We start from the raw sequence: 27096 nt of genomic DNA, 5'->3' as shown, positions 1-27096 counted from the left end.
TCATTTGCATTCTGAAATTCAATATTAAGAGAGGAGATCCGTGAGGTGAGCTGCACACGCAGCGGGACAGACCCGCAATAAATACTTGTAAGTTGATTGACAAGTGTCGTTATCTCTCCCCCGGTAGTCGTCGCCTGCAGCTCAACTCCTGTTTCTCATTTGGGATAGAAAGTGTTCAGCTCTGCAGACAGAGTCTCAAGAACAGACTCTCACACTTTGAACCCCGGGCCGTTCTCAGGTCAAAACCTCTCAAAGAAAGCGCTCAGCGGATTGATGTGTTCGGGACATCTCGGAGACTAAGAGCTGTTCATATCGTTAAGAAACAAAGGAATTTAACTGGGATTTATTCTAATCGGCTGTGTTAAAATAATATTTGCTCGTGGCAGATGATGGAGTGGAGGACAGTTGTGCCAAACCTGCTTGTGTTTTATGTTTTGTTTTTTGGCAAATTCTCCGAATCGTCGGAATTGAAAGGTGGGCTTATAATTCTACATCACATATTTGAACGAATCTCTTAAATGTAATGTCTTGTTTGTGAGTCAAGTACCTTAATGCTGTTTCTTTTCCACTTTAATTAATTTTGACAATTACAAGGGGTCATGTAAAGTTGAGGCAGTGTGACACATCTGTTAAACTCCCAGTGCCCTCACATTCTTTGTGACTTAAGGGGATCAATTGGTTAGCTGTTCTGTTAAATTGTTAAACTGTTAAATTATATCTAAATTGTCCTTTATTGTCTCTGTTCATGCTTTCACCCCGTTTGTGCCCAAAGACCCCCAATCTATATGATAATGTCATGCAAATCAGCGAAAGTTTAAGTACATAGAATGATCGTGTCAAATCTAACATAAATTTGTTTACTTGTGTGTACTGGGGATGTGCATTATATTCCTTCAAGTAAAGTCCAGTCTTTCAGTTCCAGTTCCAGTATTAACAACCATTAAATAATGTTGTTGATGCAAAGAAAATATTCTTAAAAGAGGAAAAGCAGGAGGGATGGCTTTTTTCAATAGACAATTACATATTCTACTTTCACAGCAGCAGAATCATTCTGAGTACTCTATCTATAGAGATAGAGCCTGATCTTCTAAGTTCAGTTTTTGGCATGCTAAACATGAGGTGAGTATTATCACATTAACGTAGACCTAACAGTTCAAATATTAACTCGGTGATTAAAATTCTGTGTTTAACTCTGGCTTTTACATTTGTGTTAAAATGTGCTTAAAGTGATAGAGAAACTTTAAAAGATGTGTGACTAAACACTCTCTGACTTGTCTAATATTTATTATCTTAATATTTACTCTTAATTTGATTCAGTATTATGACACAATCTCTGCAGAATAATTGAGGGGCTTGCAGGTAGGTTCTTAATTGGACAGTGTTTGAAAACTGTGTCTTGAGGGGATGGAGCCATTTAAACATGTAATTTATGAAGCAGGCACTGAAGGACAAAGTAGATTTACAAAACAGGTGATGTTTCAAATCATTAGCATTTAACATGACCAAGAGAAAAAAGTCCACATAGGACACTGGAAATCCATCATGGCATAGTTGGAGGAATGAAAGAGAATGAACATCTGTGAGTAAGAGAGAGGAAGAGAGATTAATTGTGTGCTTAAGGCAGAGAGTGATGTGCAAGACATTTGCTTTGTGTCTCTTCTATGTCTTACAATAAATATTGCATTATTGTTGACTGTTTCTGTACCATTTTTTGATTTGCAGTCAGATATGAGGAAAAAAAGTGTGTGAGTTGAGCTCGGTCGACTTGGTGTATCTACAAAAAAATAAAAAATAAATTTCAAGTCAGATGATAACATTTTCCTTGAATTAAAACAACCTTAAAATGAAGTTATGCAAAAGTAGGAATGTCATAAAATATCGATACATCAATTATTGATTGGCACATTATTTTTTGCTACGTTTTTGAGGCATTTATATTTTAACATCAGCCAACATTTAAATTAGAAGCCTAATATGTGTGCTTTCCAAATTCACAGCCAGTTGGCCCTCCGTTTAATGTAGTCTGGTGTAATAGCATTGGGAGACCACAAGGGGGTGATATAACATTTACTGTACTTAATAAAAATATGTCATCCATCTGTCACCCCTTCATTTGTGCAGCTGGTGTTTCACATGGTGTTTCATTGTGGATAATGTTATGGTGGATAAACAAATGGGAGAGTTTTGGGGAAAGGGCAAAAGAAGCAAAGTTTGGAGTCGATTCATATTCTGGGTTGATGGAGCTGGCCAAAGCCTGGATAAATTAAAAACAGTGTGTAAAAAAAAAATGCAAGCCAGGATTGCCATTCTCCAGGAACACAACCAATCTAATATCCCATATGAGCAGAAATCATGGTGAATGGGCAGGGATGTGCAGCAAAAGGCAGTAAACAGGTACAACCTACAATTGCAAAAGCTTTGAACCCTTGGAAAAAATTATCAATTGATTCGCCACAGGCCAAGAAGCTAACAAATTGGGTAGCTAAGTTTATAATCAAAGACAGGGCCGTTTCTAGCTATAAGTGGTGTAAGCAGCTGCTTAGGGCCCCTGAGCCACCAGGGGGCCCCTCAGAGCAAGTTCTTTTTTTTAATATTTTTTTTTTAAGTATACTAAAAGCTGCGAGTAAGATCCAGGCAGCTGTTATAACAATTAGATAGTTATAGGGGGCCCCCTTGTGGCCTGAGGGGGAAGGGAGAATGTAACTTCAAGGACCTCCAAGTAGGATTTCACTTAGGTCCCCCATATGCTCAGAAACGGCCCTGGTCAAAGACATGCAGCTGCTTAGTGTGGTGGAGAGTCCCTTTTTGAAACTTTTTAGAAGAAATGAAACCGGAGATTAAGTTTCCCTGCCCCTCATACTTCACTAACGTCATGTTGCGAAATATTTATGAAGCGACAGACTATTGTGTGTACGCAGCTTGAGGAGGCAGAGGGCATCGCTCTTACTACCGACACCTGAACCTCACGAGCTACTGATGAATACTAGTAAATCTTTGCAGTAGATTTAAGGGTTCTGTGAAGCAATGGGTAGTCCTATTTATATCTGAAAAAATGCTGATCGATAACCATCAGAAAAAATGTTTTGATCATCAATGCGTGAAAAAGGCGTCGATCCCAAGCCTAGTGAAAAGCCTTGGATTATTCACACTGTGACTTTCCCTTTTGGCTCATGCTGTTATTCATATAACCAAGTCAACATGATTAATAATGCTCAAGCCGGCACAGTTTGAATTCTTTGTTGCAAACATGTCAAGCTGTGCACCTGGGCGAGCTGACTGAGTTACATGTTGTCTGAAGAAAAATCAAGGGATTTAAGCTCCTAGCAGAAATACAGGCTACAGTAGATAATCTAGCCTGCACATTTTAGTGTGCTCTGGTTCCCCTGGCATGTGTTATGCTTAACACAGTGATTGGCTCAACTTCTCTTCTGGCAAACACCACCTTCTAGTGAGAGTTTGCAATATCTTTCACGTGCCAGTCTCCCCAGGTGATCCCCTCGGTGCCTTTCAAGCACACTTTGAGGACACAAAGAAGCAGCTGGAATCTTTGAAGGCTGATATACCATGGAGAGAGGTATAGACATCTCAACTGCTTATAGACAGTTGACTCCTCTAGGAAGCTTATCTTAAGGTAGTGTGTTGTGTAGGCAGGGTTGGGAGTGTTATTTTTAAATGTATTCCGCTACAGATTACAGAATACATGCTGTAAAATGTAATTTGTAATGTATTTCATTAGATTACTCAAGGTCAGTAACGTATTCTAAATACTTTGGATTACTTCTTCAGCACTGGTAGATTTTTTTCACTTGTTTTGACTATAAAAACTCTGCCAGTACAGTAAAAAAACACATGTTAAAAATACATTCTCTGAAACACCTAAATATCTTATGCAGTGTTTCTAAAACAAGATAAATCAAATTGATCTTGTTTTAAAGATTTTTAGATATTTTTACAGGAAAACAATACAAAAATTATTATCAAGAATATGATTTTTGCCCTAATATCAAAGGTCTTACTAGAAAAAAAGAAATTATGATCTAATGTGAGTTTTCTTGATAAAAAAATATGATCGCGCCTGGTACCGTGCATGTAAAATGGCTAGAAATAGCATTTTAACTTTGCGTAAAGCTGACAATTTACACAAGGTTTATTTCTATTTCTTCTGCTCCAAACTTACTTCAAACTTACTTCTCTGTCTGCTCGTATGAATGTAACGCATCATAAGAAAGTGTTTCACCGCTGTTCAAATGCACTTTGGATCACATCATTTATATGTATAAATGTTTTCCATCTGAAAGGACTAAATATTAAATGAACCAAATGACAATAAAATACAAAGTAATCTCTTCAGTAATCAAAATACTTTTTGAATGTAACTGTATTCTAATTACCAATGATTTAAATTGTAACTTTAGTGGAATACGGTTACTTATATATTGTATTTTAAATACGTAATCCCATTACATATTTCGTAACTCCCCAACCCTGTGTGTAGGTCTTCAGTTGTTCCTCCAGAACAGATGCAGCCTAACAAACAACAGGATTGCAGAGGAAAAAAGGAAGAGGTGTAGCCCTAACTTATTCTGATGAAGGTAGTTTGCTCGATTCTAGATATGCCCTCTATATGCTCCCTGGAAGCCTGGACTGGTTTATATTGGTCGTTTTGACAGATGTCTATTTGTATGGCAATTTCTTTTTCTTATGATAATTTCTTGCAAATTCCAGATGGCACAGCCACCGACCATTTGATGTATTTTGCACTCAAAAATGGCAAGAAAATGTAAAGTTCCATTTTTTTTAATTTTTAAAAAATAACATTATGTGGTTCAGTACACATTTCACAGCAGTTCCTAGGTAAAAATGTCACTATGTGGCACTAAAAGTGAGTTAAATGTTCTCTCAAACAGATGAGATTTTTTAAGGTAAATGTTCTATCCAGTTTTAAATCATCAAAACCTACCTCCCTTCCCTAAACCTTAAACCTAAACCTAACTGATAGTGTCATAAAGGCAAATGTCAGAGGTGTTTATGAACTGATATTCTGTCATTTTCCTCATGATTTATGTAAGTGAATGGAAGTCATTGTAGAGCCTTTAGTGTTTATTTGACTGGGAAAGTGCCGTGATGCATATATTGAGCCACTTAAAAATAAAAAATGCCAAAAAATTAGGTAAAGTAACATGATTCTATGAACCCAGGTTGCCAGGGACTCAAGGTGCACAGTTTTTATCAATCCACCAGGTTTTGTTTGCAAATGATAAGCCTGAAACAACGAGCACTTCACCAGCAGATCAATTTGCTGGATTTGCCAAAGTTTGCAGGGTTCATTGTGGCAAATCTTTGAAATATATAGATTTCAAGTTTTGTTTGAGCCATTAAAAAGTATTGGGCAAAACTGTATGTTCAACGCTTTGTTTACAGAACAAAATAGTCAGTATTTATTACTTCTGGATGTCAAAATTCATGACATTGGATGTCATAAAATCTGCACACATTTTCCACTTTGTTGGATATGCTCTGGATGAAATTTTGCGGAGACTACTGCGCCATTAATGGAATGGACCACCACTTTGCTGCATGACAGTTTACTACTGTATAGCGATATCATATATTTCAGATTTACCTGCCCATAAACTAATGTGATAAGCTGCAATGTGTGCCCGTAGTCAAAAGTCTGGCTCTGCAAAACTACTGTCAGGCTGCCTAAATGGAGGGATGGATCTCCTATCCAAAGGAAACCCATTGATAGACCATTAAAAGGTATTATAAATGCTGGTTATTGGCACTGAAAAAGTGCAAATGTTGTGTTACTACTTGCGCTGAATGGAGGTTTAATTGTAGAGAAGAACTATAATCATGACATGGCTGAAAAATCCTTGGTCGATTTTTGACAAACATACATTTTCTTCTTAAAAATCTATACTCTCTTTCTCTCACTCTCTCTCAGTGATTAATATGTTAGAGCTACATGATGCTCGTCAGACAGCTGCTGCTATAGAGAATCTTGCAGGAGCTCTGCAGACAGTAGGAGATCTGTACATCACCTCCACCTTCATGCTGCCACCCAAACTTGGTGGTGTTTTGTTTGGCATCTATGACAAAGTGGACAACAAGAAGTACCTGGAGATTGCTGTCATAGGCAAAATCAATAAATGTAAGAAACCTGTTGTGGTCACTCTATACAATCATTCCCATATGTCATTTTTCCTTGCTTATCCATTGTTTATGTAAGCACTTTTGCATTATACCATGTCCTATACAGGCACAATGTGACAAGTTTCCAGTTACAAGGCATTTGTCAATCTACACTGAATTCTACACTGCTGTACGACATGACAATCACAGCCAATCAGAGCACATTTGATGCTGAATATACTATTAGGAGAAAATTGGATTTTTGGACAAATGAGATTTCATTGTGGTGGGGCTACTCTGTGCAGCGCTGCAGAAATAGAAATGTCCTGTTACTTGCCATTTGTCACTCGTCAGCAGTCGACTGATTAAGAAAACTAGGGAAGTCACTCCATCATGCTATTAAAGCCAAATTTTCTTTGGTTTTGACGTGAACGCTTATCATCTGTACAGTTGAATGGTAGCTTTTCAAAGTACACTTCATCTGACTGTGCGCATACTCGGGCAGTTGGTGCATGCACACTACGACTGCTATGAGACACTGGACTATTTCTCTTCAGGAGTTTAGACCCATAAAGATGCCTTTATATTACTTCAGACTCAAGTTATGCAAATGTATCTCCTGACCTCCTCATACACGCGCTCTTGATGTGCACATCCACTTGTTGTTTCCACCTTTGTCTCCTGATGTTTAATGGTGATAAAATCTTCTATCGCTTCTTTGTGAAAGCAATGGTTCAGTTGTGAGAGTTGTCACCTTGTGGAGACACTAATTAGTGCAAATAATTCTAGGCGCATGCGCAAACTGCGCTTTCAGAGTACGCATGGTTAAAAAAATCACTCTGCTAATTATGCGTCCTTTACAAACTGATTGTTGCTAGAAAATTGTTAGGTTGTGCCTAATCTGTTTTTTGAAAGCTAAATGCTCCTTTTTCATTCTCTTCCTCTCAGTACTGGTGCGATACTTGCGATCTGATGGGAAAGCTCATGCTGTCAATTTACAAAATCCTGTTCTTGCTGAGGGACGCTCTCAGTCTCTTATACTCAGAGTGAGTGGGCTTAAACGGAGCCATGTTAACCTAGAACTGTACGTAAACTGCCGGTTGGTCGACTCTGCTCTGGGTCTTCCCTCATTTGCTGGGCTTCCATCAGAGGCCGAATCTGTGGATATTCGCACTGGACAGAAGTCTTATGCTAGGATACAGGTGATTCATTTACGTGAAGAACTAACTTGTTCATTATGTTTCTATAAGTTCTTTGTTATAAGCCGGTCAAAGGTGGGGCACAACATTTAATTTGCTCCACAAAAGACCCCAATTATGCATTTAGTATTTGGAGCAAACTTGAAGTAGCTGCATAGTACCTTTTGAGTCCTTATTAATGTAATTTGCTGTTATTACTATTGCTCATACTTAAGGCCCCTGCATACTTCCTACAAAATCGAAGAACGAATGGGTGTGACGTAATTTACAACAAAATATGGACAAAACAAATGTGTTTTTGAGTTCGTTTCGGTGGTTCATAACAGCTTGCCAGGGCAAACTTTCAGGAAAACTTCTTACCAGCTACTGAAAACCTTCTTACTGCCATTGGTCCTCGTCATTGGTAGGTATGACCTAGAGCTCCACCTACTTTGAGGCCGACAACTAACTGGCCTGTAGCGTTATTAGCGAGCTGGAGCAAACTTGCCCACATCTGTAAGATCGCTTGTGTAAACACATTTTCCAAGACAATATCATGCAGTTTTTTTAATTTATTTTAATTTTATTTGAAAGCCATTCACACAAAGACATGCCTATCATCATTCTTTTGTCTGTATTCTGCCCATTTACATTCTTTTATACACCTGTTTTTGCAGTAGTATCAGTGTCATCATAAATTACAAAAACAAAATGTAATCAACGCTTATTATGGCTGCGTATAGTATTAGCTCCATGAATTCAGAATGTAAACATGACAAATTACAGGTGCATCTCAATAAATTAGAATGTCGTGGAAAAGTTCATTTATTTCAGTAATTCAACTCAAATTGTGAAACTCGTGTATTAAATAAATTCAATGCACACAGACTGAAGTAGTTTAAGTATTTGGTTCTTTTAATTGTGATGATTTTGGCTCACATTTAACAAAAACCTGCCAATTCACTATCTCAAAAAATTAGAATATGGTGACATGCCAATCAGCTAATCAACTCAAAACACCTGCAAAGGTTTCCTGAGCCTTCAAAATGGTCTCTCAGTTTGGTTCACTAGGCTACACAATCATGAGGAAGACTGCTGATCTGACAGTTGTCCAGAAGACAATCATTGACACCCTTCACAAGGAGGGTAAGCCACAAACATTCATTGCCAAAGAAGCTGGCTTTTCACAGAGTGCTGTATCCAAGCATGTTAACAGAAAGTTGAGTGGAAGGAAAAAGTGTGGAAGAAAAAGATGCGCAACCAACCGAGAGAACCGCAGCCTTATGATTGTCAAGCAAAATCGATTCAAGAATTTGGGTGAACTTCACAAGGAATGGACTGAGGCTGGGGTCAAGGCATCAAGAGCCACCAAACACAGACGTGTCAAGGAATTTGGCTACAGTTGTCGTATTCCTCTTGTTAAGCCACTCCTGAACCACAGACAATGTCAGAGGAGTCTTACCTGGGCTAAGGAGAAGAAGAACTGGACTGTTGCCCAGTGTTCCAAAGTCCTCTTTTCAGATGAGAGCAAATTTTGTATTTAATTTGGAAACCAAGGTCCTAGAGTCTGGACGAAGGGTGGAGAAGCTCATAGCCCAAGTTGCTTGAAGTCCAGTGTTAAGTTTCCACAGTCTGTGATGATTTGGGGTGCAATGTCATCTGCTGGTGTTGGTCCATTGTGTTTTTTGAAAACCAAAGTCACTGCACCCGTTTACCAAGAAATTTTGGAGCACTTCATGCTTCCTTCTGCTGACCAGCTTTTTAAAGATGCTGATTTCATTTTCCAGCAGGATTTGGCACCTGCCCACACTGCCAAAAGCACCAAAAGTTGGTTAAATGACCATGGTGTTGGTGTGCTTGACTGGCCAGCAAACTCATCAGACCTGAACCCCATAGAGAATCTATGGGGTATTGTTAAGAGGAAAATGAGAAACAAGAGACCAAAAAATGCAGATGAGCTGAAGGCCACTGTCAAAGAAACCTGGGCTTCCATACCACCTCAGCAGTGCCACAAACTGATTACCTCCATGCCACGCCAAATTGAGGCAGTAATTAAAGCAAAAGGAGCCCCTACCAAGTATTGAGTACATATACATTAAATTAACATACTTTCCAGAAGGCCAACAATTCACTAAAAATGTTTTTTTTATTGGTCTTATGATGTATTCTAATTTTTTGAGATAGTGAATTGGCAGGTTTTTGTTAAATGTGAGCCAAAATCATCACAGTTAAAAGAACCAAAGACTTAAACTACTTCAGTCTGTGTGCATTGAATTTATTTAATACACGAGTTTCACAATTTGAGTTGAATTACTGAAATAAATGAACTTTTCAACGACATTCTAATTTATTGAGATGCACCTGTACACATGAATGCATATAATATTACTTTAAATCATTGAGTAGTTAAAACAGCGTTTTTTTTTTTTAATGATTTCATGTGAATTCTACTCATAGAATGAGGCATGAAGTCATTGATAACAAATTTTAAAGTCATATTAAAGTCATCACTGTGGTCTTGATCATCCTCATGGCAACATTTTTATTAATTTGGGCCAGAAAGCTACCACTTAGCAAACACCCAACCCCTCAGCTTAGTGCTGAAACCACTCAAAACCCCTTAGCAACAATGCCCTAGCATCATGGTGACAAGTTTTGCATATTAAAGCATCACTCACATTATCTTTAACGTTGTCTTCATATGCACGTATGTAACGTTATGCAAACTCCATCGAGCAAATGCTTAGTACAGTTCTTTAAAAGCTTTGGATGAAGTTTGCACTGAGACCTGGCTAAACCACAGTCTTGGTTATCTGCTGAGCTATATTGAGTGATAGCTGTTAATTTGCCCATGTGCACATGAATGAAGGACTGCATGCTAAACAGTAAAGCCTGGGAAAAAGTCTTGTATAGACTGTAGTGAAAGAAAAGTTTTAAGAAAACATTTTCACTGTGAAATGTGTTAAAGTGTGTGCACGTGTGAAATAATACTGTAGCTGTTTATTAAATATTTTAGGGTTCAGTAGAGTCTGTTAAGATGGCTCTTGGTGGCTCTCTGGCTACAGCTGGCCTCCTTATTCATTGTCCATTCCAAGGAGATTCAGCTATAAACAATGCAGGTAATGACTGTTCTCACTGATAATAAAGCTCTATGTTCAGAATAGCATGCTGCCATACTACTCTTACTATTTCTGCAGTATATAGCATGTACTGTATACTGTGCATATAGTATGCTAATTTTCTTTTTGTTTGCCATATTATTTGATTGGACTGCCAACAGTTCACACATTTTATACAATATTGGATTAAAAATGCAAAATAACTGTATTAATTGCAAAGATGATACTTGGTGATCATTCACTAAATTGAACATACAATGAGATCATGTGACATCCATGTTGCATACTACTGTTTTAAATGCTTAACGTTGCATGTTGCATACTGTTTCACATACTACTAAAAAAATAGTAGGTAGTATACTGTGTTTACTGCACAGTATGCACTAAGCAAGTTGGCTGGTATTCCATTGTAATGTTATCATATTGCCCTCTTGTGGCAGTGCAAAATAATATATTTAAAAAATATAATAGCATTGAAGTAATTTTCTGTGGTATATACCTGTAATTAATAAACCTTTAAAAAATTATGAAAAACTTGAAATGAAGAGATTGTTTTTGTTCCTTTTTTTAGTTTATTACACCTATTATAAGAACTAGGACATTTTCATAAAATGTGTTAACTCGTAACGGTTGTGTCTTTACAGTAACCAGTGACATTAACGCCATCCTTGGTAAATACCAACAAAGATTATTAAATCATATCTGAATGTAATATGATGAGTATTTATTTCCATGCTTGTAATGCTGCTCTGTTATATTCAAACACCCTCTCATATGGTCAGGTGATCACACCAAAGCACTGATTGGCCAGCTCATTATTTTTAACCAGATCATGGGAGAGCTGAGAGAGGATATCAGAGAACAGGTAACGGAGAAACAGTGTATGAATTAAGTCAATCAATCTATTAATTCATTAAATATCTAGTTGATAAGGCTTTCAGTGTTTCATTACAAGGGTACATTACAAGGAGACAAACCCATATTTGTTTCCCCAGTGGAACACAAGAGGAGATATTAGTCACCATCACCATTCACTTTCATTTAATCTTTTTTCCATACATTTAAAGTGAATGGTGACTGAGGATAACATTCTGCCTTGCAGCCCTTTTTTGTGTTCATTTTAGACGTAAATGATAACAGAATTTTCATTTCGAATGAACTGTCCCTTTGGTTATATTCTCTCTTTACTATGTTTCCAGACTAAAGAGATGTCTCTCATCAGGAACACCATCCTGGAATGCCAAGTGTGTGGTGAGTGATGAGGAAAGAGAATGAACAGAGAAGGATAATGACAGAAAAGGTTTTTTTAAAAGCATCTCTGAAGATTGTCATGGAATGGAGGTTAACCTCGATATCTTAGCTCTCTCCTTCTCCCTCTCTCTCTCTCTCTTACTGTTTGTCAGGGTTCCATGAGCCTCAGTCGTGCTGTCAGCCTAACCCCTGCTATAGTGGTGTAACCTGCATGGAGAGCATGATGTACCCAGGGTATCGGTGTGGCCCATGTCCTAATGGCATGACTGGCAACGGAACACACTGTCAGGACATTGATGAGGTTCCTTCCAACGTTGCACATTTTTAAATTTTATGTCATATCATTTACTTTAGGCTCAGTCACATTCACTTTCGCACGGCGAAATTCCGCAAGCGAAATATAAACCTAGTCTCACAGAATGAACGTTGCTATAACTACATTTTTGCAAACTGCATTTTACATGCCGCATTCTACGTTCCGTCACAGTTTCCTGGTGAAATGAACACTAGGGGCACTACAACAACTGTGCATTTTATTCACTTTCACACAAATCATGACTCCAATGGCTGATTATGACTTTATAAACACTTATTTTTTGCTCTATTACTCACACACTGCTATGTTATGATATTGAAACAATTTTACTATAACGCATCATTTGAAAAAAAGATACATTTTAATGCTTTTGTTACAGACTCGCCTACATTTACAAACATGCTCCAACAAGACTGGCTCGCACAGTATCTCACCTGATTGAGTGTCGGACTTTGGACTTGGAAGTCCTTTCAAAACCAGTCAAGCACTTAAGCTGACATGTGACACGAAAGAAGTGATACAAAATGATGTGCTTACTTCAGAAAATGTACTTTTCACATTTTGTTTTTGGACACTATCGGTTATGTTTAGGTATTGGTTTAGGGTAAGGATATCTGTTTTGTTCACCCCTCATTTGTTTTTTTAAACACTTTTGCTTAGGTTTAGGTTAAAGTTTTAAGTTTGGAAGGTATGTTTTACTCATTAAAACATTCATCTAATAGTCACCTTAAAACATTGTTTGATTACGACACCATTTCACTCACCTTTGGCGCCCCCCACTGGACATTTCACTGGGAAACTGCAGCCAAATGTGTAATAAGGTATTTATCATTTATTTTCGATATGCAAAAGTTTTGCCATGGTCACGTAACTTTCCTGAGATCAGGCTGCAAAATACAGTCATCTCAATCTGGAATTCCACCTGATGGACTTCCAGTGGCAAAGAAATTTTCCTACGTGAATTTCAAATGTTGTTCAAGTTTGGTGAATTCTGATATGCAAATTTGCATCATTAACCAATAGCAAGCTGCTTGGTTTGGCAGTGACCTCTGTATGGGGAGGTCCTTTGTACTGTACAAGATTTCACACTCGCTTCACATCTGGCCACGCCTTCTTCGCTTGAGAAATTTCACCGTGCAAGGGTGAATATGACTGAGCCTTTAGACCTGGGTTGAATAAGGTGCACTAGCATTAACATTACAATTTATTGCAGCAGAAAATACAAATGTGTCATGGTTTTTATGATGATGTTATTGAATATCTTTTTTTATGTCATTTTCTCTCAACAATCTCTCTTTCTCATAGTGTGCTGCTCAGCCGTGTTTCTCTGCAGAGTTGTGTGTGAACACAGCTAAAGGCTTCACCTGTAGGCCCTGTCCCTCTGGATTCACAGGTCCAACACACAGTGGGATGGGTTTTGAGTTTGCCGAAAGCCACAAGCAGGTAAAAATGTGTCAAAATACAAACAGAAATAACGAGGACTACTAAAGCATAATTTTCACACACATTTTCTGTGAACATTCACAGTGAACAAGACTTGGAATTAAAGCAATGCATTTCCTATTCCTAGTCCTATTCACACAGGGGACAAAAAAAAAATGTACATTTTTACATGTAAATTTAGTGTGATTTAATTATAAAGACAGTAACACAAAGTAAAATGAACACAATTAATTATGCCCCCTGACGTGTATATAAATTACATAAGCCATGCCAAACCACACCAGTGTGTGAATATATTGTTTAATTGTGCTACTTTTTAGGAGTGTGTCGACATTGATGAGTGTGCTGATCACTCTAGTGCATGTGTGCCCAACTCAGTGTGTGTCAATACAAAGGTGAGTAACACTACAAAAACAGCATTTGTTCTTACATTGAAAAAGTTAACACCTGAATACCCAACATAAAGGAATAGTTGTTTTTTTTCAATCCAGACAAATGGTTGCATGTTGTTGTGCGCTGCACTGTGACCGGACTGCCGCGAGCTCTTTGGTGACTGTAACTGCCTTGAAATCGCGCTATATGGTGGCATATTCGTTATCTGCAGCGTGAGAGCTGCGGCTCATTGCGGGTTTTTTTATCATTCCAGCAGAAACCTCTTGTTTGGATATTTTATCTTTCCACTTGCATTTATTCTGTTTGGACTGTCTGGTGGTTCACACTCCTGCTGATCCATAAGATCACTCTGGACTATACTGTTGACTTGGGCATTATCATTTACTCACCATTATGCCATCTCAAACTTGTGACATTCTTTCTTCTGCTGAACAAACAAAGATTTTTAGAAGAATATTTCAGCTCTGTAGGTCCATACAATGCAAGTGAATGGTGGCCTGAAATTTGAAGCTCCAAAAAGCACATAAAGGCAACATAAAAGTAATCCATATGACTCTAGTGGTTTAATCCATGTCTTCAGAAGAGATCCAATCGGTTTTAGGTGAGAACTCAACAAAATGTAACTCCTTATTCACTATAAAACTCGCCATCTACAGTCTCCTTGGAGCGATCATGATTTGAAACGCATGTACAGACTGATTAAACTACTGGGGTCATATGGTTTACCTTTATGCTGCTTTTAAGCCCTTTTTGGAGCTTGAAAGTGTTGGACCCCATTGACTTGCATTATATGGATACATTCACATCATATCTCCAATTTTGTTTTTTGTTTTGTTTTTCTCCCAAGGAATGCCCAATTCCCACTACTTAGAAGGTCCTTGTGGTGGCGTGGTTACTCACTTCAATCTGGGTGGCGGAGGACAAGTCTCAGTTGCCTCCGCTTCTGAGACAGTCAATCCATGCATCTTATCACGTGGCTTGTTGCGCATGACACCGCGGAGACTTACAGCATGTGGAGACTCGTGCTACTCTCCGCGATCCACGCACAACTTACCACTCGCCCCATTGAGAGCGAGAACCACTAATTGCGACCACGAGGAGGTTACCCCATGTGACTCTACCCTCCCTAGCAACCGGGCCAATTTGGTTGCTTAGGAGACCTGGCTGGAGTCACTCAGCACACCCTGGATTTGAACTCGCAACTCTAGGGGTGGTAGTCAAAGTCAGTATTCACTGAGCTACCCAGGCCCTCACATCATATCTCTATTAAAATATCTTTGTTTGTGTTCAGTAGAAGAAAGAAATGCATTTGAGTTTGAGACGACATAAGGATGAGAGGATTATAATTTTTGGGTGAACCATTCACCCAAAAATGTTAATTCTGTCATAATTTACTCACCTCATGTTGTTCCAAACCTGTATTTCCTCCATGGATACAATTTACTTTCATTGTATGCAGAGTTTTAAATTTACACCTGCCAACTCTTACTAGCTACTTTGGCGGGTGAAGTTTTTTCAGGGTTTTTCCTGCACTGAAAATTCTGTGAATGTCGGACTCAGAGCTGCTGTTGAAGGAAATTTAATGGTATTCATGCCTCTCATAACTTACTTGCTCATCTGTGCAGGGCGAATGAATAGTGCTTTCACGTGAACCGCTGCAGCGCACTCCAGAGATAAGATCACAGAACTCTAGAATAGCGCAGAGCAAAACCTGCGTAATTCCGTCGGGCTTCACTCGATATTGTGGCGACCAGTGGAAAACGCAAAACTTATGTGGCCCATTTGAATTCTACAGAGAACATTCTAGTATAAAGCGTTATATGGAGGAATTCAAACCTCTCACACTGCTAGACAGCACATACATTATAAATAGCACTGATGAGGTAAAGAGGAGACAAATACATCAGTTTTTAAAATACACATCATCATCCTTACTTAAATATCTATTTTTAATGCAGTAACACTAACTGGTAACTTGTACATATTCATTTTAAATCTATTAAGAGTTATCTATTAGACTTTATTTTTATTAGGCTTCAACTGTGAAAGTTGTAGTTAAAGGTTTCTAAATGTGTTTAGTGTATTAGCTTTTCAAAACAAACACTACAGTTTATTTTTTAGAGAAGACAATCAACATTAACCTAACCACAGTAATGGGAAGCCACCCTTGGTCTTACCTAATGGCCTTGTCATTAGAAATGCCTCTGTTAAACAATGGTAGAAAAATTGTGAACTTTCATAGGAATTTACAATTCGAAGGGGTTGAAACGTCCAAGTTATTAACAATTTTTTCTCCTGTTCTATCCTACTCCTGTTCTAACTGGCATTTGCCTTTGGATATTTTATAGGTTACTTAAACCATTAGGCCTGTGTCCTGCTGAACTCATATAATTCTTGTTCAAATGAAATGACCAAACAAATGCATGCAGTTACAGTCTTCAGTTACCTTTTTATCACTTTTTGCGAGGTGGGGGATTTTGGCTAGTGAAAATGCTGAGTGGCTAGTGACCTTGGTAAACTATTAGCAACAGTGGCCGGCGAGCCAAAAAGTTAATTTCAAACCCTGATTGTATGAAAAAAAAAGATGTCTTGAAAGTAAATGGTGACTGAGGCTAACATTCTGCCTTACATCTCCTTTTATGTTCCATGGAGTAAATTATGACAGAATTGTCATTTTTGCGTATACTATGTACTTAAGCAAAGTGGCCATAAATAAAAGGCCACTGTGTGAAAAGGCAGACTTCTAAGGCAGAACTACCAAATTCATCAACCACCGCTAATATCACAATTTTCTCTTCATAGGGATCTTTCAAGTGTGGCCAGTGCAAAGCAGGATTTATGGGTAATCAGACTGTTGGCTGTTTTGCGAGGCAGACATGTGCTACTCTGGGCTATAACCCCTGCGATGTGAACGCACAATGTGTCATGGGCCGCAACAGTGACATTTCATGTGTGGTGAGATACCGACTCATTCTAGAGAGAACAAACTCATTTTTCATAGTACAATCAGATCATTATATACCTAAAAATACTGAACCACAAAGATCCACAATCTTTCATTTGCTCCTAAGTGAGATGACAGATTTTCCCCAGTACCTGAATCTTCTTTGTCTCTTGCAGTGTAATGTTGGCTGGGCAGGCAATGGGAATATCTGTGCTCCAGACTCGGACATTGATGGCTACCCTGATGAACCTCTTCCATGCATAGACAATGACAAGCATTGCAGAGCAGTACATACTTACTCCATGAACTTATTGTGCCATATTTATTGTTTACAACCCTCTGAATTATTTTCAGCATACGTAATTGATGTAAATTATACTCGATATCCCTGTGCAGGATAACTGTGTGAATACTCCAAACTCTGGGCAAGAGGACACAGATGGAGATGGGATTGGTGATGAGTGTGATGAGGATGCAGATGGAGATGGAATTAAAAATGTTGAGGTTTCTGTGATCAACCATTTTTAAACAACAAAATACTAAAATATATGAATTATTATTGGGTATCACATTGGTTTTATATGGGCTGAAGTCTTCACACACAGCCTAAAGAGGAATTTTTAAGTTGCTATTTAAATTTATTTTGTACCCAGGACAATTGTCGTCTAGTGCCCAATAAGGATCAGCAGAACTCTGACACAGACTCGTATGGTGACGCTTGTGATAACTGCCCTAACGTTCCCAATGGAGATCAGCTTGATACTGATGGCAACGGAAAGGGAGACATCTGTGACACTGATATTGATGGAGATGGTACGCTAAACACACCTTGAACTGTTCTGTGGTTTTACAGCATTGTACTGCATTCTCTGTTCTCACTGCTGTATTTCTTTACAGGTATCCCTAATGATTTAGATAACTGTCCTAAGAGGCCCAACCCCATGCAGACAGACCGAGATGGAGACAGTGTGGGGGATGCGTGTGACAGTTGTCCTGAAGTCAATGACCCATTGCAGGTTAGGCAAAGGGAGTAATCTAACAATAATTTAAAGGTGCACTCAGTAAGTTTTTAGCTATAAATACTCTATACTGACACCTGTTGTCATGGATGCATGAGGTTTGTTTACTAACTGCTGCTGCTTCATCTCATATTACATCTCATATTACACTCGTAATGGAATACTACATCTTATAATACATTCTTGGATTCAATCCAGACAAATGGTTGCATGTTGTTGTGCACTGCACTGTGACCGGACTGCCGCGAGCTCTTTGGTGACTGTAACTGCCTTGAAATCGCGCTATATGGTGGCATATTCGTTATCTGCAGCGTGAGAGCTGCGGCTCATTGCGGGTTTTTTTATCACTCCAGCAGAAACCTCTTGTTTGGATATTTTATCTTTCCACTTGCATTTATTCTGTTTGGACTGTCTGGTGGTTCACACTCCTGCTGATCCATAAGATCACTCTGGACTATACTGTTGACTTGGGCATTATTGTTGACTGTAGCATGCATAGTGTTTTTTGTTATTTTGTTTAGTTTGCTTTTTTTTGCATGCACTTATGTTTGAGCCTTGACCGAAAGTTCTGTATAAAATAAGCACGTTGTTATTGATGTTATTATAAGTAGTACTATTACCTAATCAGCCAATCGTGTGTAATGCAGTGTAATGTATAAAATCATGCAGATATGGGTCAGGAGCTTCAGTCAATGTTCACATCAACCATCAGAATGGGGGAAAAAATGTGATCTCAGTGATTTTAGACCGTGGCATGATTGTTGGTGCCAGACGGGCTGGTTTGAGTAATTCTGTAACCGCTGATCTCCTGGGATTTACACGCACAACAGTCTCTTGAGTGTAGAGAGAATGGTGCAAAAAACAAAAACATCCAGCGAGCGGCAGTTCTGTGGGCGAAAACGGCTTGTTAATGACAGAGGTCAGAGGAGAATGGCCAGACTGGTCCAAGCTGACAGGAAGTTGAGAGTAACCCAAATAAACACATGTTACATCAGTTCAATGCAGAAAAGCATTTCCAAATGTACAACACATGGAGTTCATTAACAGAGGTTCAGGAGGAGCATGTTAATTTTAATCTGACAAATCTCAGCTCGCGAGTAGGAGTATATAAGCTGCTGCTTACCTGCTTCCCGTGACAACTCTCCTGACATGACAATCTTTCCGGCATTTGGCCCTGCCTTTTGTCCACAAACAGACCCAGGCAGTCGGATCATTGGATGCAACTTCACTGCAAAGCATTTGCCTATATCAGAACAGCTCTTCCATCCAAATAATCTCGCTATTCAACAAAAGCTTAAGGCATTTAACCGGATACCACCAAAGGCTATCCGAGCAGCGTCCTTTTCCATAAATTATATTCGGCAAGTCCGGCCCAGCAATCAATAACCCCCAAAATGTTTCTGCTCATTAAATGCTCGGGCACCAGAATGCCTCTATCTATTTTTTTTTTTCCGCTTTTTCACCCAATTTGGAATGCCCAATTCCCAGTGCGCTTTTAAGTCCTCGTGGTCGCGTAGTGATTCGACTCAGTCCGGGTTTCGGAGGACGAATCCCAGTTGCCTCCACGTCTGAGACTGTCAACCCCTGCATCTTATCACGTGGCTTGTTGAGCACATTGCCATGGAGACATAGTGCGTGTGGAGGCTTCACGCCATCCACTGTTGCAACCACGTTCAACTCACCACGCGCCCCACCGAGAACGAACCACATTATAGCGACCACAAGGAGGTTACCCCATGTGACTCTACCCTCCCTAGCAACCGGGCCAATTTGGTTGCTTAGGAGACCTGGCTGGAGTCACTAAGCATGCCCTGGAATTCGAACTAGCGAACTCCAGGGGTGGTAACCAGCGTCATTTACCACTGAGCTACCAAGCTAAACAATCAGACTCTTCCTTAAACAAATCAAACAGATCAAGTTAAAAGGGGCATTTGATTTGCATTTTCAACTTGTCCACCCCCATCCAACCTCACCAATCTAAGTCCCCTCTTGATCTGCTATTCGCTGATGATAATAACAACGCGGCTTCAAGATTCTGGTTCCAAAAGCACCTCAAATCAGTCCTCCTCCAATCTGGCATCCCAACCAAACAACAAATTCAATCTCTCGGTCGCTGGTCCTCAGACGCATATCACAGCTACACCAGATCCAATCGTTTCCACATCAAAAAAGCTCATCAATCACTAATCAGCTAATCCCCCTATCAGTATCACCTGTCTCTATCACTCATGTCACCACCCGTCGTCGTCTTGATACATCCTGCATACACGCATGCGTATGTGTACACAGGATTACATATTTAAAATATAAGTAACTGTATTCCACTACAGTTACAATTTAAATCATTGGTAATTAGAATACAGTTACATTCAAAAGTATTTTGATTACTGAAGAGATTACTTTGCATTTTATTGTCATTTGTTTCATTTAATATTTAGTCCTTTCAGATGGAAAACATTTATACATATAAATGATGCGATCCAAAGTGCATTTGAACAGCGGTGAAACACTTTCTTATGATGTGTTACATTCATACGAGCAGACAGAGAAGTACGTTTGAAGTAAGTTTGGAGCAGAAGAAATAGAAATAAATCTTGTGTAAATTGTCAGCTTTACGCTAAGCTAAAATGCTATTTCTAGCCATTTTACATGCACATGTTACCAGGCAAGATCATATTTTTTTATCAAGAAAATCCACGTTAGATCATAATTTCTTTTTTTCTAGTAAGACCTTTGATATTTGGGCAAAAATCTTATTCTTGATGATGTTTTTTGTATTGTTTTCCTGTAAAAATATCTAAAAATCCTTAAAACAAGATCAATTAAAATCATCTTGTTTTAGAACAACACTGCATAAGATATTACGGTTTTTCAGAGAATGTATTTTTAACATGTGTATTTTGTCTTACTGTACTGGCAGAGTTTTTATAGTCAAAACAAGTGAAAAAATCTACCAGTGCTGAAGAAGTAATCCAAAGTATTTAGAATACGTTATTGACCTTGAGTAATCTAATGAAATGCGTTACAAATTACATTTTACAGCATGTATTCTGTAATCTGTAGTGGAATACATTTAAAAATAACACTCCGAACCCTGCACGTATGTATATGTATGTTTGTGTGTGTGTGTGTGTGTGTGTGTGTGTATGTGTGTGTATATATATATATATATATATATATATATATATATATATATACACACACACACACACACACACACACATGAGCCTTCCCGTTCAAATGCTGCATGAGCCCACCCATGTTCACACATATAGTAGGCTCTCCCTTTCAATGCACTGAGTGGGCTTTTCTGTTCAGATGCAGATTGGACCCATGTTCGGATGCATGCTGGGCTTATCTGTTCGAATGCTGCGAGCCAAAATAGAGCAGTCTCCCGTTCGAATTGCCGTGTGAGCCAACTCTCGTTCTCACATTCCCTTTTCGAATGCAGTGAGCCCATCCACTTCTATGCTTAGTGGAGGTTTCCCATTCGAATCGCAGCATAGCCCCCTCAATCAAATGCCACGCAAGCTCATCCACGTCCTCGTGTCACAGGCTCTCCCCTCCAAGGCGATGGATGGGCTTTCCGTTTCAGACGCAGAGTGGACCTCATTCGAATGCATGCTGGGATTACCCGTTCGAATGCCGCGAGCTAAACCACTCTCTCGTTAGAGCAGTCTCCCTTTCGAACGCAGCGTGAGCCAACTCTTGTTCTCACCTTCCCCATGCGAATGCCGTGACCCCATCCACTTCTATGATGAGTGGAGGTCTCCTGTTGAAACGCAGTGTAGCCCCTCTCGACCAGCCGTTGCACAAGAACCCACCTTCAAACAAATGCATAAAGCGCTCCCTCTATACAGCTTTTGGGAGGGAAGAACAATTCAGAAGTATCCGCCAAGCCAATTTACCAAATAGAATCATTGCCGGCTCGCTGTCCTAAACACTTCCTGCCATAGTCACGGTACCGATCTTTCACCTTTCTGGGGGGTAATCAGGACTCGAGTCGAGTCTCGTGCTCCGAGCCCTCCAGTACACGGACAGCAAGCCAAAGATGCTTACCACTTCAACACAAGATTACATTAACATACGAACTACTGAAGTTGAACATTGAGGCAGATGGGCTACAGCAGCAGAAGACCCCTCTGGCTACCACTACTGGTCAGCTTAGAACAGGAAACTGAAGCTGCAGTGGGCACAGGCCACCAAAATTGGACACTAGATGATTGGAAAAACATCGCCTGGTCTGACAAATCTGGATTTATGCTGAGGTACACAAATGGCAGGCCCGCTTCAGCCTCCGTTTTCTGTTCTTGGCTGAACTGAAGTGGAACCCAACCTGGTCTTCTACTGTTGGAGCCCATCCGCCTCAAGGTTCAACGTGCTGTGCATTCTGAGATGCTATTCTGCTCACTACAATTGTACAGAGGGATTAACTGAGTTACCGTAGCCTTCCTGTCAACTCGAACCAGTCTGGCCATTCTCCGTTTACCTTTCTCATCAACAAAGTGTTTTCATCCGTAGAACTTCCACTCATTCTCTTTATGCTCTAGAGACTGTTGTGTGTGAAAATCCCAGGAGATCAGCAGTTACAGAAATACTCAAACCAGCCCGTCTTGCACCAACAATCATGCCACGGTCAAAATAACTGAGATCACATTTTTTCCGATTCTGATTGTTGATGTGAATATTAACTGAAGCCCCTGACCCATATCTGCATGATTTTATACATTACACTGCTGCCACACGATTGGCTGTCTAGATAATGAATAAGCAGATGTACAGGTGTACCTAATAAAGTGGCCGGTGAGTGTATATTCAGTATATATATATTCTAATTTATAAAATGTAAACAAATAAACATTCAAGCATGAATGAGATTTGCAGGCTCTGGTGGAGACTGATTTAATGTGTGCAAAGCAATAATGACATTTTCGTTTTGTTTGCTTTTTTGCAGTCGGATATGGACAACGACTTGGTGGGAGATGTATGCGATACAAACAAAGATATGTAAGTTTGCTTATAACATAAATTAGGCAAATGCTTATTTTACCTAATAAATGAGAAATAAACAGGTTAATATTATTATTATTATTATTATTATTATTATTATTATTATTATTTATACAGACTATCCTCTTAAGGTGTTAATTGCAATATTTGTTTAAGTCAGATACCTGCTTGTGTATGTTAGTTGCAAATATATGACTTTTGTGGTGTGATTCATTAATCAGAAAGTGTGCTTTGCATTCAGTATATGACATTCTTGTGGAAATGGTTTTCTGTGTTTAGGGATGGTGACGGATATCAAGACTCGAGGGATAACTGCCCTGAAGTGCCCAACAGTTCTCAGCTTGACTCAGATAATGATGGCATCGGAGACAAGTGTGATGATGATGATGATAATGATGGAATTCCAGACATCCTTCCTCCCGGCCCAGATAACTGCAGGCTTATTCCCAACCCCAGTCAGAAAGACTCTGATGGTCTGATTCTTAATATCTGGCTATGTTTGGAATCATATAGTACTATACCACTCTTACTGTTTCAGCAGTATACAGTATGTTTACTGTGTGAACTATGTAATTTAGGGGTGGGTATAAATATCGAATTTCCAATGCATCGCGATCTTCATTTTAACAATATCGATATCGATTCTTAAATCCTAAGATCGATTCAAGTAAAACACATGCACATGCGATTAAATTTTGCATTATTGGTCCGCCAAAACTGGCGTCTGGTGCTTGATACACTTTAAATGCATTTGCGTGGTGAAGTTGAAGCCTGGTTTTCACATATGGTGCGAGACATCACAGAAGCTTGTGCAATTGATGCGCTTTGCTCTACTCTAGTGTAATTCTAGACCGTGCGTTTCAACCAGGTTTCCATCACTATCAGCTCTCCAGAGATGGTGCCGATCTGATCACTTGATATCATGGCGGCTTTCCTTGATTATCAGAAGGCTTACCTTGATATCGTAGTGCAGATTTCTAAACTTAAGACCCATTTGAATTATGAAAATTTCTAGTTTAAGCGCTATCGAGAAAGTCAAAGCTTTCAAACAGCTGGACAGCCCCGACATTCTGTTCCGCACTGACGAGGAAAAAAGACCACACACTGCATGAGCCAAAATAATCACATGTATTGCTTACTTGTATTACGATCAGTGACAGTAACTATGGTATTTTGACAGAAATGTTATAGTTTTAAATAATGTATTATACATTTTTACTACAACTGTGGCAGGTGTTAAAAAAAGACTATTTACACTAACCTAAACACAGTAATGTGAAAAACACAGTAAATCATTAGGAGCCTTATGAAAGAAAAATTATGCCTGTTATGGAGTGGGAAACGAACATTTTTACTAGCTAAGTCCTAACTCAGTAAAATGCTCTGTATAGTCAGAATATAATAACTAGTCATATAAAAATAAGATGTAAATTCAAAATAAATTTAATTAACATAGTATCTTAAAGTACAAATTCTAAAGGTTCCAGATGCTAAGATTATGCAAATAGTACAAATGTAAACAAACATGTAACAAAATACAGTATATATGCAATATAATATCTTCAATTTATCATAGAATGTATAAAGACATCATATTTATTGCTGGAATACATGGAATTTGTGCATTTTTAAAAAGCTACAATGTAACCAGAATGATGAAAAACCAATGATGAAATATAATTAGTAAAATTAATAATTCCATAATGTAGCACGTTAGGAGGTCTCTTGTATAATTAACAGCATTAGCTGAGAGAGAATTTATTGAATATGTCAGTAAAATGGACATTGTAACTGAAATATACCCATATGAATTGATATCCAATCGAGTCGAATCAGAATCGATCGAATCAAGAGCGTGTGAATCGGAATCGAATCGAATTGGGAAATCTGTATCGATACCCAGCACTAATGTAATTACAACCATGATTTTTCATTATTTAAATTGACTGTTAATATATTTTAATGAGAGTTAATGTGTTTTACACAAATTGCATTGAAAGTGAATTTAAAAAAAATAAAATACACTATCACTTGACCATTTTTTTTTTTTTTTTTTAAACAATAAGGTTGTATGATAATGTAGTTACTATAGCTTTAAATGTTGCATGTTTCACATATTGTTTAAAAAAAATAGTTGGCTGTATATGATGTATGGATTAAGTAAGTAGTATGCTCATATTCCATTCTGAACTTAGCCTGTGTCTGTCACACACTTACCGGTACATTTACTTAACTATTGTCTGCCTGACCCAGTCTGTGAATGATCATATTTTTTACCCACTCTCTCTTCAGCCAGTGGAGTTGGTGACGTGTGTGAGACTGATTTTGACAATGATAAGGTGAAAGACTTGTTGGATGTATGTCCTGAAAGTGCTGAGGTTACTATGACAGACTTTAGGGCATTCCAGACGGTAATTCTCGACCCAGAAGGAGATGCTCAGATCGACCCCAGCTGGGTGGTGCTAAATCAGGTGATCATTAAGCAGTCATTTACATCAGTTACAGTAATGCAATGTGTTTCAGTTCTGTGTTTTTGTCTTTTAGCTTTTACAAGCTTGTTGCTCAAAGATTATCATGTAATGTAGTATAAAGCAAAACGTCTGGTGGTTTTTGTAGGGAATGGAGATTGTGCAGACAGCGAACAGTGACCCTGGTTTGGCTGTGGGTATGTACTTGTATTATAATTTACCAGAAGTAGAAAAATTATTTAACCTAGTGAGACCCCATGACCACATGCGTGGACATTATGTTTTGGCTTCGCTATAGGCTATGCTTATTTGATTTGATTTTTTTAAACCAACTGATCTCAGTTCAGGAGACTCTAGTCTGTCATTAAAGGATTAAACTTTCAGCAGTCATGCAGGGGTCTCAGGAGGTTAAAATAGATTTGGATGAAGTAGGCTATAAATATGCCGCACTGCAGGACACTGCTGTCTCTGCCGGACATGTCATGCAAACTGCCAATTAACCTCATTCTTAATATAGGCTTCACAGCATTCAGTGGTGTTGATTTTGAGGGCACGCTCCATGTGAACACCGCCACTGATGATGATTACATGGGCTTCATCTTTGGCTATCAGGACTCTTCAAGCTTCTATGTGGTGATGTGGAAACAGACAGAACAGACGTACTGGCAGAATTTACCCTTCAAAGCATCAGCGCAGCCTGGATTACAGCTTAAGGTGAGGGGAGACATGAAAAAGTAAACTCAGAAAAGTAAACCTATACAAAGAATGTTTTCACATCCTGCATAATAATCCTTCAACAGTGGGTTTTACAAGGAAGTGGTTTAGGCTCTGAATACTTAAAAGCACTGTATATTGAATTAATATGTTTTGCCAAAATACATAAATAATCAGCCAGAATTTTCTCTCTTTCGTCCTCGCTCATTCAGGCAGTAAAGTCGCGTACAGGCCCTGGTGGGTATCTACGTAATGCCCTGTGGCACACAGGTGACACACCTGGGGAAGTTACATTGCTTTGGAAGGACCCAAGAAATGTGGGTTGGAAAGATAAAACGTCCTATCGTTGGCACCTCATTCACCGCCCGCAGGTGGGCTACATAAGGTGGGAACTCTTTAAATCTGATCTGATTTTACTTTATAATGAATGCAAGAGGCTTCTCTAGAGAAAACCCATGAGATAAGTGGTTTCTCTGAATGATGACTCACACAAGCATGCCTATTATTATGAATACGTTTTTTTTTTTTTTTTGTAGTGGGTAACTAGGTTCTCTATATGCATGGTACAGGTTGAAATTGTTTGAGGGCACAGCATTGGTGGCAGATTCAGGAGTTGTGATAGACACCACTATGAGAGGCGGGCGGCTGGGCGTCTTCTGCTTCTCCCAGGAGAACGTCATATGGTCTAATCTTGGCTATCGATGCAACGGTAAGTGTCACGACATGTGAGGCATTCTGAAAATAAAATCAAATGCATGGTTCAAACTCTAAATTCTTATAGGATGAGCCATGTTCAAAGCTGTTTTAAAATAAGTATTAACTAACATCTGTGAGCCCATCTGATTATTATTAAATACAAATTCAACTGTTTATTGGACATTGGTGTTTTTTAGAATATTGCTGTTGCAAATGTTTAATAAAATAAAAATTCTCTGCTTCATGTATTTGATTAGATTCCATACCAGATGACTTCATGCTGTACCAGAAACAGACGAATCTGAGGACATAAGCCTTGCTTAGCTCAAGATGTCAACAAACTTTGTCTACCTTTGTGTTGGGTTGTGTATAGACCAATCAGCCACAACATTAAAACCACCTGCCTAATA

At 38.8% G+C, this 27096-nt stretch overlaps 1 protein-coding gene across 2 annotated transcripts; it reads left to right on the top strand.

The window, feature by feature from the left end:
• Positions 1 to 27096, top strand: LOC127420918 (thrombospondin-3b-like). Of its 2 annotated transcripts, XM_051663530.1 has the most exons (23): positions 1 to 474; positions 5948 to 6154; positions 7084 to 7337; positions 10330 to 10432; positions 11077 to 11103; positions 11215 to 11297; positions 11632 to 11683; positions 11836 to 11984; positions 13305 to 13442; positions 13763 to 13837; positions 16638 to 16790; positions 16956 to 17066; positions 17176 to 17283; positions 17433 to 17592; positions 17677 to 17795; positions 22753 to 22805; positions 23088 to 23281; positions 25101 to 25279; positions 25425 to 25473; positions 25794 to 25990; positions 26203 to 26375; positions 26560 to 26699; positions 26944 to 27096. In XM_051663530.1, exons 1-23 carry the CDS (start codon positions 387 to 389, stop codon positions 26997 to 26999), a joined length of 2868 nt encoding a protein of 955 aa, XP_051519490.1. In that variant the 5' UTR covers positions 1 to 386; the 3' UTR covers positions 27000 to 27096. The 2 variants fall into 2 exon arrangements, with proteins under 2 accessions (XP_051519490.1, XP_051519491.1); XM_051663531.1 differs by lacking the exon at positions 26944 to 27096 and having other exon boundaries at positions 26527 to 26629.

This window comes from Myxocyprinus asiaticus, chromosome 30 (genome assembly GCF_019703515.2).
Source record: "Myxocyprinus asiaticus isolate MX2 ecotype Aquarium Trade chromosome 30, UBuf_Myxa_2, whole genome shotgun sequence".
Lineage (NCBI taxonomy): Eukaryota > Metazoa > Chordata > Actinopteri > Cypriniformes > Catostomidae > Myxocyprinus > Myxocyprinus asiaticus.
The sequence above is the reverse complement of the archived record's forward strand: the minus strand, read 5'-3'. Positions and strand labels throughout refer to the sequence as shown.

Coding starts and splice junctions, on each gene's coding strand:
- LOC127420918 (XM_051663530.1), top strand. CDS start 387: ATGATGGAGTGGAGGACAGTTGTGCCAAACCTGCTTGTGTTTTATGTT. Junction 11,104..11,214: donor TGACATTAACGCCATCCTTG/GTAAATACCAAC, acceptor TCATATGGTCAG/GTGATCACACCAAAGCACTG. Junction 17,593..17,676: donor CACTGATATTGATGGAGATG/GTACGCTAAACA, acceptor ATTTCTTTACAG/GTATCCCTAATGATTTAGAT.